This window comes from Schistocerca gregaria, chromosome 3 (genome assembly GCF_023897955.1).
Source record: "Schistocerca gregaria isolate iqSchGreg1 chromosome 3, iqSchGreg1.2, whole genome shotgun sequence".
NCBI classification, from domain to species: Eukaryota; Metazoa; Arthropoda; class Insecta; order Orthoptera; family Acrididae; genus Schistocerca; species Schistocerca gregaria.
Window position 1 is genome coordinate 354,801,762 of NC_064922.1, and position 13,608 is coordinate 354,815,369.

The 13,608-nt window shown below is 43.0% G+C and overlaps 1 protein-coding gene across 2 annotated transcripts in view; it reads right to left on the reverse strand.

Annotated features, from left to right (window-relative positions):
• LOC126354819 (integrin alpha-PS2-like) overlaps window positions 1-13,083 on the reverse strand; it is a 721,457-nt gene extending 708,374 nt beyond the window's left edge. For both annotated transcript variants that reach the window (XM_050004760.1, XM_050004759.1), the window contains exon 1: window positions 12,664-13,083. In XM_050004760.1, the coding sequence (XP_049860717.1) occupies window positions 12,664-12,839 (176 nt within the window). In that variant the 5' untranslated portion in view covers window positions 12,840-13,083. The remainder of the gene's footprint in view (window positions 1-12,663) is intronic.
• Between the last annotated feature and the right edge of the window lie 525 nt (window positions 13,084-13,608).

A 13,608-nucleotide genomic window follows, 5' to 3' on the forward strand; every position in this document is an offset into this window, starting at 1 on the left:
AGTGTGCGGTGTTCTGAAACATACTGAGAAATTAAAACTGTTTGCTGGGCCAGACCCTTGCATCTCGCCGGCAGTCGTACCGATGAGATAGCAAAACACGACTTACGACACGCCTTAATACCTTCAATTGAACTAAAGCGGTACCTTTACTTTCCAAATTCACAGAAGTTTTCCTGCGTTCTCTGCTGCAACTGACTTCTCAGAGAAAGGATATCGCTGGTAAATGGCTTAGCCCCTCCAAGAGCGCTAGCCCAACAGGCTTTACAGAAGAGCTACAGTGACGTTTGGAAAGTGGGAGAGAGGTACCTGCAGATTTGTATCAGTGAGGGCTGGTCGTGACTGGTGCCTGAACAGCGCAGTGGGTAAGAGCACTGCCAGCAAAGGCAAGGTTCTGAGCTCGCGTCCCAGTGGGGCGTATAGTTTTAGTCTGTCAGAAAGATACATGTGTACGGGGCGTTTGACTTCAACGCCTTCCCCTCTCTTCGCGTCTCGAAAAAACAAAACGTGTTTTAAAAAATGTAAGATCTTAAAATTATTTGAGCTATGCGGACGAGCTGTTGGTCATGAATTGTTATTCTTTGACATAGTCAATGGGGAGATGCGCGATCTGTTGATTTAAAGCGTGTGGATAAAAATCCTACGTCAAGATCGCAAATTTTCTTCATTTATTACCGGTTTGGGCTCATTACTGATCCAACTTCGTATCAGTCTAAAATTTTGTTCAATTTGTGACTTTCATTACCCATCGTAGTATTTTTAGAGCTAAGCTGGCCCAATCAAATAAAAGATTCTAAAGTGAAAACCGTGGTTGGTTATGTAAATTGACAACGTTAATCACTCATCACTGTAACAAAATTTGATTAGTGATTAACGTTGTCCATTTGCATAACCAATAACGTTTTTCATTTTAGGATTTTTTATTTAACTAGGGGACTTAGCTCTAAAAATACTACGATGCTTAATGAATGGCACACACTGAACAACATTTTAGACTGATACTAAGATGGCTCAGTAATGAGCCGAAACCGGTAATGAACAAAGATAATTTGCGATCTTGACGTAGGATTTTTATCCACACATGTTAAAAAACTGAACTGTTCTTTTTGAGTACATGCAGCTGTCAATGTTCAAGGAACCGTGTTTGTACCCAAGTTTGCGCTGCGACAGTCTATCCATTGCTTGTTCTGCAACCAATTTTTATCATAATAGGTGCTACTTTGTAAGTGACGTCCCCTGGAAAGAGATATCTTGGAATTGTTACGAAATGTCTTATGGGGGACAGTGTAAGGTACGAGAACATAGGAAAAGAATTAAATATAAACAGTGCTGTGGATCAAATAAGAAATAGCGCTGGACCTAGGATCCAACAAGTATTCGTTAAGCCAGGTCCCATAAAACATTTGAAATGTAAATCTACCGACAGGAAAGGTCTGAAAACCGCACAATACGGTATTTATCATAATAAGGCCATTTAGTCTAATATTCGAGTGAAAATGAAGAAAAAGGTTTGCAAACGGTGGCCTTGGAGAAGTGTCCATAGACTGAAACTTGAACAGAAGAAGAAATCAGAGCGCATATACTATATGGCGCCTTCTGATATCCATATTAATTATTTCTCACATTAATCAACTACATTTTTTTTCCAAGCATCTGCCAAGCCTAGGTAAAGCAGAGACCTGACGCATAGTCGGTCGTGGCATTGAGACGGGTAGATTCAGGGGCGTAAGTTACTCTTCGGGAAGTTTGAGCCTCGTGTCTTATGTTTAGTGTACGTATCTGTGATGACTCTGTGTAAGAGTAGCGTGAGTGTTTTGATGATGTTCATGAAATAGCACGAATTTTGTGAAACCTAGCTTACTCCTCTAATAGCACCATGGAGACTACCGAACGTAAGCCGGCTGGTGTGGTCGAGCGGTTCTAGGCGCTACATTCTGAAACCGCGCGACCGCTACGGTCGCAGGTTCGAATCCTGCCTCGGGCATGGATGTGTGTGATGTCCTTAGGTTAGTTAGGTTTAAGTAGTTCTAAGTTCTAGGGGACTGATGACCTCAGCAGTTAAGTCCCATAGTGCTCAGAGCCATTTGAGATACCAAAAGTAAAACCCCCATCCGATTGAAGGATCACCATCAACAGCGCCACAACCGTCACACCCAGAGGTTTCGCGGTTACCTCATAATGTTATCGCAATGGCTGTTCATCAAACTGAGCACCTTTCCCCGTTTACCAGTCAAATACAGGCGCTGAAAAGTCTTAATCTACCGGGATTTTTGAACCACCTATCTTCGATTCGAATATCAACCGAACTAATTGTAACGTCCCACCGGCTAGTGAATAGCTAAAGATGGTTTAAATACCTGTGTCCCTCGACGACTGCATACATGAGCGAAAATATGCTTGTTCAATAAATACAGTACACCATAATGGATTTCAGTACAATGATGTAGGCCACAACTGAAGTAAAGTAAGTACGTAGATTTATTCACTTCAAAACCTATATCTTATGAGCTCATGATCAATCTTCGGCGTAATAAGCCTCGTTGTTACTACAGTAGCTAACCGATGGTAGCACATAGTCTACTGACGATACTGAATCGTCTAGATGCAGTAATTTGATAGAAATGCGTGTGTGTTAGGTCCGTTGCATTGTTCAACACTAATACTCAACAAAGTACGAATATAAAGTCACATATCATTCTGCCTTTTGCTATATTAAAGCAAACTGTTTAACACTCCGAAATAATCCGTCACTGCACTGTTCTAATATGCTGTTTTAGACAATGTCGAACACACGAGTTGCTCTATTGTAAATCTAAACCTGAACCATGCAGCAAAAAGTTATCTCAACTGCACGCACAGATCTGTCCTCTGGTGGGTCCAACACTCATCTGCCCCAACATTACTCGAGGCCGAGTATTTCCACTCTTCCTATAATGTACTACTGGTTGTAATAATGTAAAACATAACTTATAATATGAAATAGTTTAACAACATCATCAAACCCTCTGTAGTATTCTCTACTTTGCTAGAGCAAGTTTAAGACATTTTTCTAAACACATAAAAATCACATTAATATTGAAATTGCAGAAATAAGTATTCTAACAGTGCTAAACGATCAATTATCTATATTTTGTTAATTAGGCTCAAGATTTAATTCCTGCTATTTATAGATGATAACGAAATGTATTATTCTTTTACCCAAACATTTTCCATCTGATTTTGATTGTTTATGGTACAAAGGGTGTTGTAAATACTATTGTTTGGTATTGCTATTATTCTTCTAGAAGCCTTTTTCCTATTATCGAAAAGTAATTTAATTTAATTATAGTTGTAGATATAAGAATATTCACCTAGTAATACATAATGCAGGGGTGGTAACCATAAGCCTGGATGTTACATAGTGTGTGTTAGCGACCTTGGCAAAGAAGGTAGGGTGTAAGGTTAGGTGTAAGCACAGTGTACGTCCTTCCTTTACAACAATGAAAATAACTTTTTTTTAAAAAAAGAAAGCCTGTCACTGTTCCAAATTAAGTTTTAAGCAAGGCCCTAAGAATGAGACTATTTACGTGTGCGGTATACTCATAGTTACTTTCATTCTGTATTTTTGAGGTTTCCACTTTCAGCAAATAACGAGGCCATTATGATGAAGGAAAGTTTGAATTAGTAAGAAATTGGCAGCAGTTTATCTGGAGGAAGTGTCCTAGCATTCATCTGATGAGATTGAATGAAGTTATAGAAAACTTTTAACTTGGCAGTAAATGTAGGATTTGAACCAGGCTCTTCCCAAATGGGAATTCAATGTCTTAAACCCCTGTGTTATCTGGCTTTGTCATGGTCATTAGCGATAGAAAACCAGTTCTACAAAACAACATCGAATGACAAGTTTTCCACCATAAATGATATCACTATCTCGTTATATTGCAACGGAAAAGTTGGAACAATTAGGCTGTTTCAGAACTTGAATCTGGCTTATCAAAATGTCCGTTGTCTTCAAGGCCCGACCTATAGGCAGAGTATCTAAGATTCTCATCAGTCAACCATGTACGCCGATGGAATGCAACGTACCGGCGTACACTGTTGACTGACAGCTTCATCACCAAACAGCAACTCCATAGGGCAAGGGAATAAAAACTCTTGTCCTTAATAAGCACTCAGCAGAGCAACAACTTTTTTTATATATATTTCAAGCAAAGCCAAGACAGTGGCAGTTGGGGGTATTTAGAGTGACGGCGGTAATTTGGTTTCATCCCGCCTCGCACGAGACTGAAAAAAAAACCTTAGAAATTTTTGCTATAATGCTAATATCTGCCTGTGAAGCAGTTCGAGATGGTCCATTTGCATTCGTGGTGATTACCGCTGGGCGACACGATGATTAAAGTAAATTGCAGGCAAAGGGAAGTGACTGCTATTATGGAGGTAACCGGTTTCGCGAAGAGCTGATAGCAGAGCCAGCGGATGAAGACTCTCCATGGTCGCTCGCTTTGTTACACCAAAGCAGTAAACACGTAGCCCGTACGACGCCTGAACATCGCATTCTCCCTTTCGCTGACAGCGTTTCTTCAGTACGTTCTCTCTCGCTGTGTTTTAGGTGGAACGGTAACACTCGATACATATCCATGGACGATTAGTCGAAACGTGACATTAGGTCGAGCACAGTCAAGGAAAATCGTTATTGCAGAAGCCAAGATTTCCAACTAAAACATGTATGAGAATTTAAGATCATTTCTGACTTCTTCCATCTACACGGAACATCTGGTGGATGAATTACGAGTATACAGGGTGTAGCAAAAATGTACGGCACTAACTGCAGAACACATTCCTCACACGTAGACGAAGAACGTTGTATGAACATGGGTCTGGAAAAGCAACTCATTAATCGTGGGAAACACACAAGAATAGAAAGTTAGAATTATGGAAAACACGTACTCTTGGTCACGTCTGATTACGTTGTGCACCGCCATTGTTTTGTTTTACCTGGCCTTCTCGTCAAGCAACGTACGTCATTGCTTGTTTACAGGTAACATCAACTGTTTCAGTGATCAGTATGACGGCTGCATGCACACGGATTACTACGTAGAGCTAATCACAGACTTTGCTCGTCCAGTGGTAGTGTACACAAACGCAGAGAAGGCAGATGCTCATTTGATGTATGGACTAGCTGACAGCAACGGGGCTCGCGCGCAACGTTTGTACCGGGAGAGATTTCCAGAACGAAGGTGCCCCGACAGGAAACGTTTGACGCCACTGATGGTCGATTTAGGGAACATGAGGCATTTAAGCCTGATACTAGCGACCAAGGAAGACCTAGAATGACGAGGCCACTCCAACGGGAGGCGGCGGTTCTTCATGCAGTTGACGGCGACCCTGGTGTCAGTACAAGACATGTAGATGCAACACTGTATGAGGCCACACGACTGTTTGGTGAGTGCTACAGGAGGACCAGCTGTTAGCACACCATTTACAGCGTGTACAGGCACTATCAGAAGCCGGTTTTCCGGCACGGGTACTCCTCTGCGAATGGTTTATTCAACAAAGTGTCAACCCTAATTCAGTGCAATGGTGCTGTTCACAGATAAGGCATCGTATCAGCGAGATCAGATCGTAAATTTTCACTATCGGCATGTATGAGCACGCAACTGTTAAATCAAGACATCAAAGATCCCTTAATCGGGCAGGTAGGTAAGAAAATTTAAAAAGGGAAATGGATAGGTTAAAGTTAGATATAGTGGGAAGTAGGGAGTGAAGGGAGAACAAAATTTAATAGTCATGGGTGACTGGAATTCGAGTGTAGCAAAAGGGAGAGAAGCAAACATAGTAGGTGAATATGGACTGGGACTAAGAAATGAAAGAGGAAGCCGCCTGGTAGAATTTTGCACAGAGCACAACTTAATCATAGCTGACACTTGGTTTAAGAATCATGAAAGAAGGTTGTATACATGGAAGAACCCTGGAGATACTAAAAGGTACCAGATAGATTATATAATGGTAAGACAGAGATTTAGGAACCAGGTTTTAAATTGTAAGTCATTCCCAGAGGCAGATGTGGACTCTGACCACAATCTATTGGTTATGACCTGTAGATTAAAACTGAAGAAACTGCAAAAAGGTGGGAAATTAAGGAGATGGGACATGGATAAACTGAAAGAACCAGAGGTTGTACAGAGTTTCAGGGAGAGCATAAGGGAACAATTGACAGGAATGGGGGAAACAAATACAGTAGAAGAAGAATGGGTAGCTTTTAGGGATGAAGTAGTGAAGGCAGCAGAGGATCAAGTAGGTAAAAAGACGAGGGCTAGTAGAAATCCTTGGGTAACAGAAGAAATATTGAATTTAATTGATGAAAGGAGAAAATATAAAAATGCAGTAAATGAAGCAGGCAAAAATGAATACAAACGTCTCAAAAATGAGATCGACAGGAAGTGCAAAATGGCTAAGCAGGGATGGCTAGAGGACAAATGTAAGGATATAGAGGCTTATCTCACTAGGGGTAAGATAGATACTGCCTACAGGAAAATTAAAGAGACCTTTGGGGATAAAAGAACCACTTGTATGAACATAAAGAGCTCAGATGGAAACCCAGTTCTAAGCAAAGAAGGAAAAGCAGAAAGGTGGAAGGAGTATATAGAGGGTCTATACAAGGGCGATGTACTTGAGGACAATATTATGGAAATGGAAGAGGATGTAGATGAAGATGAAATGGGAGATATGATATTGCGTGAAGAATTTGACAGAGCACTGAAAGATCTCAGTCGAAACAAGGCCCCGGGCGTAGACAACATTCCATTGGAACTACTGACGGCCTTGGGAGAGCCAGTCCTGACAAAACTCTACCATCTGGTGAGCAAGATGTATGAAACATTCGAAATACCCTCAGACTTCAAGAAGAATATGATAATTCCAATCCCAAAGAAAGCAGGTGTTGACAGATGTGAAAATTACCGAACAATCAGTTTAATAAGCCACAGCTGCAAAATATTAACACGAATTCTTTACAGACGAATGGAAAAACTAGTAGAAGCCGACCACGGGGAAGATCAGTTTGGATTCCGTAGAAACACTCGAACACGTGAGGCAATACTGACCTTACGACTTATCTTAGAAGAAGGATTAAGGAAAGGCAAACCTACGTTTCTAGCATTTGTAGACTTAGAGAAAGCTTTTGACAATGTTGACTGGAATACTCTCTTTCAAATTCTAAAGGTGGCAGGGGTAAAATACAGGGAGCGAAAGGCTTTTTTACAATTTGTACAGAGACCAGATGGCAGTAATAAGAGCCGAGGGACATGAAAGGGAGGCAGTGGTTGGGAAGGGAGTGAGACAGGGTTGTAACCTCTCCCCGATGTTATTCAATCTGTATATTGAGCAAGCAGTAAAGGAAACAAAAGAAAAATTCGGAGTAGGTATCAAAGTCCATGGAGAAGAAATAAAAACTTTGAGATTCGCCGATGACATTGTAATTCTGTCAGAGACAGCAAAGGACTTGGAAGAGCAGTTGAATGGAATGGACAGTGTCCTGAAAGGAGGATATAAGATAAACGTTAACAAAAGCAAAACGAGGATAATGGAATGTAGCCGAATTAAGTCGGGTGATGCTGAGGGAATTAGATTAGGAAATGAGACACTTAAAGTAATAAAGAAGTTTTGCTATTTAGGAAGTAAAATAACTGATGATGGTCGAAGTAGAGAGGACATAAAATGTAGACTGGCAATGGCAAGGAAAGCGTTTATGAAGAAGAGAAATTTGTTACCATCGAGTATAGATTTAAGTGTCAGGAAGTCATTTCTAAAAGTATTTGTATGGAGTGTAGCCATGTATGGAAGCCAAACATGGACGATAAATAGTTTGGACAAGAAGAAAATAGAAGCTTTCGAAATATGGTGCTACAGAAGAATGCTGAAGATTAGATGGGTAGATCACATAACTAATGAGGAGGAATTGAATAGGATTGGGGAGAAGAGGAGCTTGTGGCACAACTTGACCAGAAGAAGGGATCGGTTGGTAGGACATGTTCTGACGCATCAAGGGATCACCAATTTAGTATTGGAGGACAGTTTGGAGGGTAAAAATCGTAGAGGAAGACCAAGAGATGAATACACCAAGCAGATTCAGAAGGATGTAGGTTGCAATACGTACTGGGAGATGAAGAAGCTTTCACAGGATAGAGTAGAATGGAGAGCTGCGTCAAACCAGTCTCAGGACTGAAGACCACAACAATAACAATACCCAAAGATATTCAAAACTTCATTACGGACTTTAGCGAGTGACAGAGCGAAGTGGACAACATTTTACAGTAACGTCAAATTGTCGATAGTATAAATCAGATGAAACATTCGTTAACGGAAACACATATGCGTGTAATAAAGCAAGAACTACGGCCATCATCTTGTTTCCCTGCTGTCAAGGTCAAATTTTGTAACATGGAGATTAGAATCAACGAACTGTGGCGTAGATTCGTTGCTAGATGACCTGCTCAAGGTCTTTCATGGGTAACAATAAGTAGGCGACGTTCCAAAAAAATGGCTCAAAGCACTGTGGGACTTAACATGTGAGGTCATCAGTCTCCTAGACTTAAACCTGATTAGCCGAAGCACATCACACACATCCATGCCCGAGGCAGGATTCGAACCTGCGACCGTAGCAGCAGCGCGATTCCGGACTGAAGCGCCTAGAACCGCTCGGTCACAAAGGCCGGCGGCGACGTTCCATTCAGCGTCTGATTGCCTCACGCAGGAATCGAGTTCGATATGCCGCACTGCCAAGGATCTTTAGTTGGTAGAAGTGCTGGAAAGTCTCCCCTCAAATACTAAACATCGGCGGCTATACTTGAAGCAGAAGTAGAGACTCTGGTTTCACAAACTGGCTCTGACAAAACGCAAGCTCCTCAATTCCGCAACTTGCCCTCCAGGTGAAAGAGCGCGTGCATGACAGGCGAGTCATCTGCACTTAAGAGAACAACAATGGCCGCGATAGTTTTCATTCTCGTTCTAATTCACAGTCGACTAAAGAGTCGGGTTTGGTTCCTTGGCCGGCCGCGGTGGTCTAGTGGTTCTAGGCGAGCAGTCCGGAACCGCGGGACTGCTACGGTCGCAGGTTCGAATCCTGCCTCGGGCATAGATGTGTGTGAAGTCCTTAGGTTAGTTAGGTTTAAGTAGTTCTAAGTTCTAGGGGACTGATGACCACAGAAGTTAAGTCCCATAGTGCTCAGAGCCATTTGAACCATACTTTTTTAGCCTGGTTCCTTGCCGAAAACTGACATGAAATAAAGACATCCGTCAAGATCGAAATTGTTCAATGGCAAAATAGTGAAATGAACAGACTGCTCATTTTGAAGTGTGTTTCGTACAAATCTTAAATGTTACCGTTAGCTTAAAAATATCTTCTGTTTTGTAAACCCTCGTCACCAGTTTTGTGAAGGCCTCCTCGTTACTGCTGTGAAGGCCGAGTTGCCACTGTTGTTATGGTTGTTCGAGTTTGTGAGTTCAACGCTCAGAACTGCGTATTACTTTAGTGAGACATATGTACTCCGTCAACCCCGAAAGGGTTAATTGCTCTTCCGTAATCAACACAATCGTTATCATCAAACCCAGAAACAAAAAAACAAAAGAAAATGGTGTGAAATCTTATGGGACTTAATTGGTAAGGTCATCAGTCCCTAAGCTTACACACTACTTAACTTAAATTATCCTAAAGGCCGGTCGGTGTGGCCGACGGTTCTAGGCGCTACAATCTGGAACCGCGTGACCGCTACGGTCGCAGGTTCGAATGCTGCCTCGGGCATGGATGTGTGTGATGTACTTGGGTTAGTTAGGTTTAAGTAGTTCTAAGTTCTAGGGGACTGATGACAACAAATGTTAAGTCTCATAGTGCTCAGAGCCATTTGAACCATTTTTTTATCCTAAGGACAAACACACACACACACACACACACACACACACACACATGCCCGAGGGAGGACTCGAACCTCCTCCGGGACTAGCCGCACAGTCAATGACTGCACCGCCCTAGACCGCTCGGCTGATCCTGCGAGGCGAAACTCAGAAACAAATGAGCTCATACCGTGTATCTACGGTGAACTTGAACTCCACCAACAACGTCTCGGAGTTGTTGAAGCACATTTTCTGATTATTTTGGGGCAAGAGACCCGTGGTTTCCGATGACGCGCTACAAATTAGCTGTATTTCATTTGATTCCTTACTCCCTATTTATCATTGTATCTGTATTGCATTAAAAATACCTGCAAGACTGTGCAAAATTCGACGGTGTACGGTGTGTGCCTTGGTCGGAAGCAAAGTTGTTCTCGGTACTTGCTGTTGTAAACAGCGATTCACCTTTTCTTATTTTATATGGCCTTCAGCAGTATAATACTAATTACCCACCGACAGGTGCAATAACTATAATACAATTCTATCTTCTACACGGCATTTTAGTAAACACAAAATTTTAGAAAATACACTTCTCTTGTAATCGATTTTATAGGAAAAATTGTAATGACACTGGTTTTATACATTGTTGATCAAAGATCTTCGCCTTGAAGTCTGTTCTGTCTTGGGGTTGTATTTCCGGCAGTGATAGTTGTACTTTAACAGCGATACACAGCTGTATCGATATGTCTACTGATGAAGCTCTGGCCGATATGCACCTCGTCTATTAGTTCGCTTAACGCAATTGGCGAGCGGTACAACGACGTTATCCGACGCAACCACGTCACAGTACATTTCTATCTATCTGGGTTTGCGGTGTACGTTTTATTGACTACATATTACAGACAATTTCTCTATTTTGAGCGCATTTTCAGAGAAACAAAATCAACTGGAATAACAAACCAAATAAATCTCAACCACATTAATCCTCCAACGAGCCACAGGAGAGAACGGGTTTGTTATACCAAAATACTCAGAAAATATCCCTCAACAACCTCCGAATTTTTACTGTCGCTTTCGGGTTCATACTGTACAACAACCCAATGCAATACTCCTTAGCTAAGCAAACACACCATAGAGGTTATGCGAAACTGGTTACGCGGAGGAGAGGTTCAACGCCACGTATTACTACAACTTTGCCCGATGCCGCAGCTAAATATTACGATGACGACGGCGAGCGGTACTCGGCTTCTACGGTGCTGTACCAAGGACGTTCGTCGACTGCTTGCGATCCGGCGTCCCGCTGTTATCTCGTGCAGCAGCGTGTAAACACCGGCTTACTACACGTGCAGCGGCGCAAGTCATGTTGCCAACAGCCACGTACGCTCCATAGTACAACTCGTCAGTGTTGCCTCCGTTCACTGTTTGTCATTTGCCGGACTGCCCCATTAACGATACAAGCGTGGCTTTTCATGCTTGTACTAACAAGGTACACGCTGCCCAGCTCTTTAGGTACATCTTGGTAACGATACCGCATCACACAAGCTGCAGCCACGCTGAAACTAGACTAACAATACACTTAATCTGCTCTGTTCGGCTCACTACAATCAGGATAAAAGACAAATCAACAGTGAGCCGAGAGGTAATATTCGCATCTCATTAATTACACGAAGCAAACATAAAAATCATGTAACAAACTTCTTCAGGAAATCTGCAAGTCATACTCATAACCTCATAGGTTCCTCAAGCCTTGCACCAAAATCACACAGCCAACACAAGAATCGCATGTAACTTTTAACAAAATGACACAGATTATTGCTTCGTTTGACATTTATTGGCGAAATAATGCTTACAGTTACGTTTCGGCAGCATGCCGGCATCCCCAAGTGCCTGCACACACTAGGACAAACATGCGTCCAGTGAAAGCCGATAAAACTACGCTGTATACAAGATGAAGAGGTAGTATGAGTATTATAAAATACCTGTCCTGACTAAATACAATAAACGCCATTTTGCATTGCTGAAGATTTCGGCTGCTATAGAAACGCATCACTCCGAATAAATTATACAATAGCGGAGAATGTGTCAAAGATTTCACGAACGAACCTGGATGGCGACAGTCAAAACAAGGGCGTAATCCTCTCCCAAAAATTGTCAATAATACTCTTGTCACGTTGTCAAAATATTTTGTTGTCTTCCACTGACAGAGATGACTTAGCATAGGTATAAAGATCATGGAAAGATTTAAGTGAGTTTATTTCCAGCGCGTTATTTCAAAGTGGCGCGGCAGAGATATAGTTTTAAAGTGTCTTGGATCTTATGCCAAGTGAATAAAAAGTGACTGGGAATCACAATACAAATTACAAAGCATATGTCACTAACGTCAGAAAAACGATAACCTTGACCAATACATTGCAAGACATGTTAGCGCACTGCTTTATAACGCAAATTACTGCACGACTTTGGAAACTTCCTTGATGCCGGTAGGCAAGGATATATGTTGCCCGACCAAAATTCGTATCAAACGATGAGGTTTACAGAAGTAAACACTCTTTCTAGCGCATCTGCTTCGAAAGGTCTTTCGACGAGACCATTTGGCATGCTACTCCCCCAAATACCACGCTCAATAGAGTAGTGTTTCAGTTCCATTACTCCTTTTCACTGTACACCACTCACGGAATGGATAATCCCTCATTCCACGCGTTCGACAAAATAACATGCAATATCACAGACTGTGCAGAGATGTCATATGAAGATGACGCACTCGCTTGCTAGAGATGGGTTCCTGAAGCAAGAAGTACTCACCAGTTTCCCTGGCGGTCTCGGTGCTCGGCGACGCTGAAGCCGAACATGGAGCCCCTGGTACCTCGGAAGCGCACCATGTGCTCCGTGTCCACGTTGAAGCCGGCGACGCCGGTCGCCGCTGTCAGCAGCCACGCGACGGCCGTCAACCAGCGTCCGTGTCCAGCGCACTCTGTCATTGTCGTACGTAATAAACGTAACCGTGTCAGGAAAAAAAAAAAAAGAACGCGACTATATCCGTTCGATTAAAAAGACGAACAGGCTAAGATCGTGCCTGAGGATCTGTGTGACGAGATGAGCGACGCCGTGTAGGATGCGGGTGGTCGTCAAGTCGAGCGAGCGAGAGACGCTTGTCTGTGACAGGCGGTGTACACTGCAGGCCGCGCCGCCACCTCCAGGAGCGGCTGAGGACGCAGTCAAACTGAGCGCCTTCGCCGCCGCCGCGTCGCTCCAGCGGCGCCGCGCGCGCCGCCTCGCGGCCGACTCCGTAACCAGCGCAGCCAGCGGCCACAGGCCCATAACGTCTCCGGTCGCTTCGCGGTAGAAGGCTAGGTGACCGTGGTTAGAGGTCTGCTCGCGTGAGATGTCTACAGTAGTACAACGACGCGCCAGACACTGATATACGCATGCGTATTCAAATACAGAGATATGTAAACAAGTACAACACAGCGCTGAGCTCGGCGACGTCTCTATGATACAAGTGTCTGGCGCAGTTGTTAGATCGGTTACTGCTACTACAGTGGCAGGTTATCAAGATTTAAATGAGTTTGAACGTGGTGTTATAGTCGGCGCACAAGCGATGGGCGCAAAGCATCTCCGAGGTAGCGATGAAGTGGGGATTTTCCCGTACGACCATTTCACGAATGTGCCGCGAATATCAGGAATCCGGTAAAACATCAAATTTCCGACATCGATGCGGCCAGAAAGAGATCTTGCAAGAACGGGACG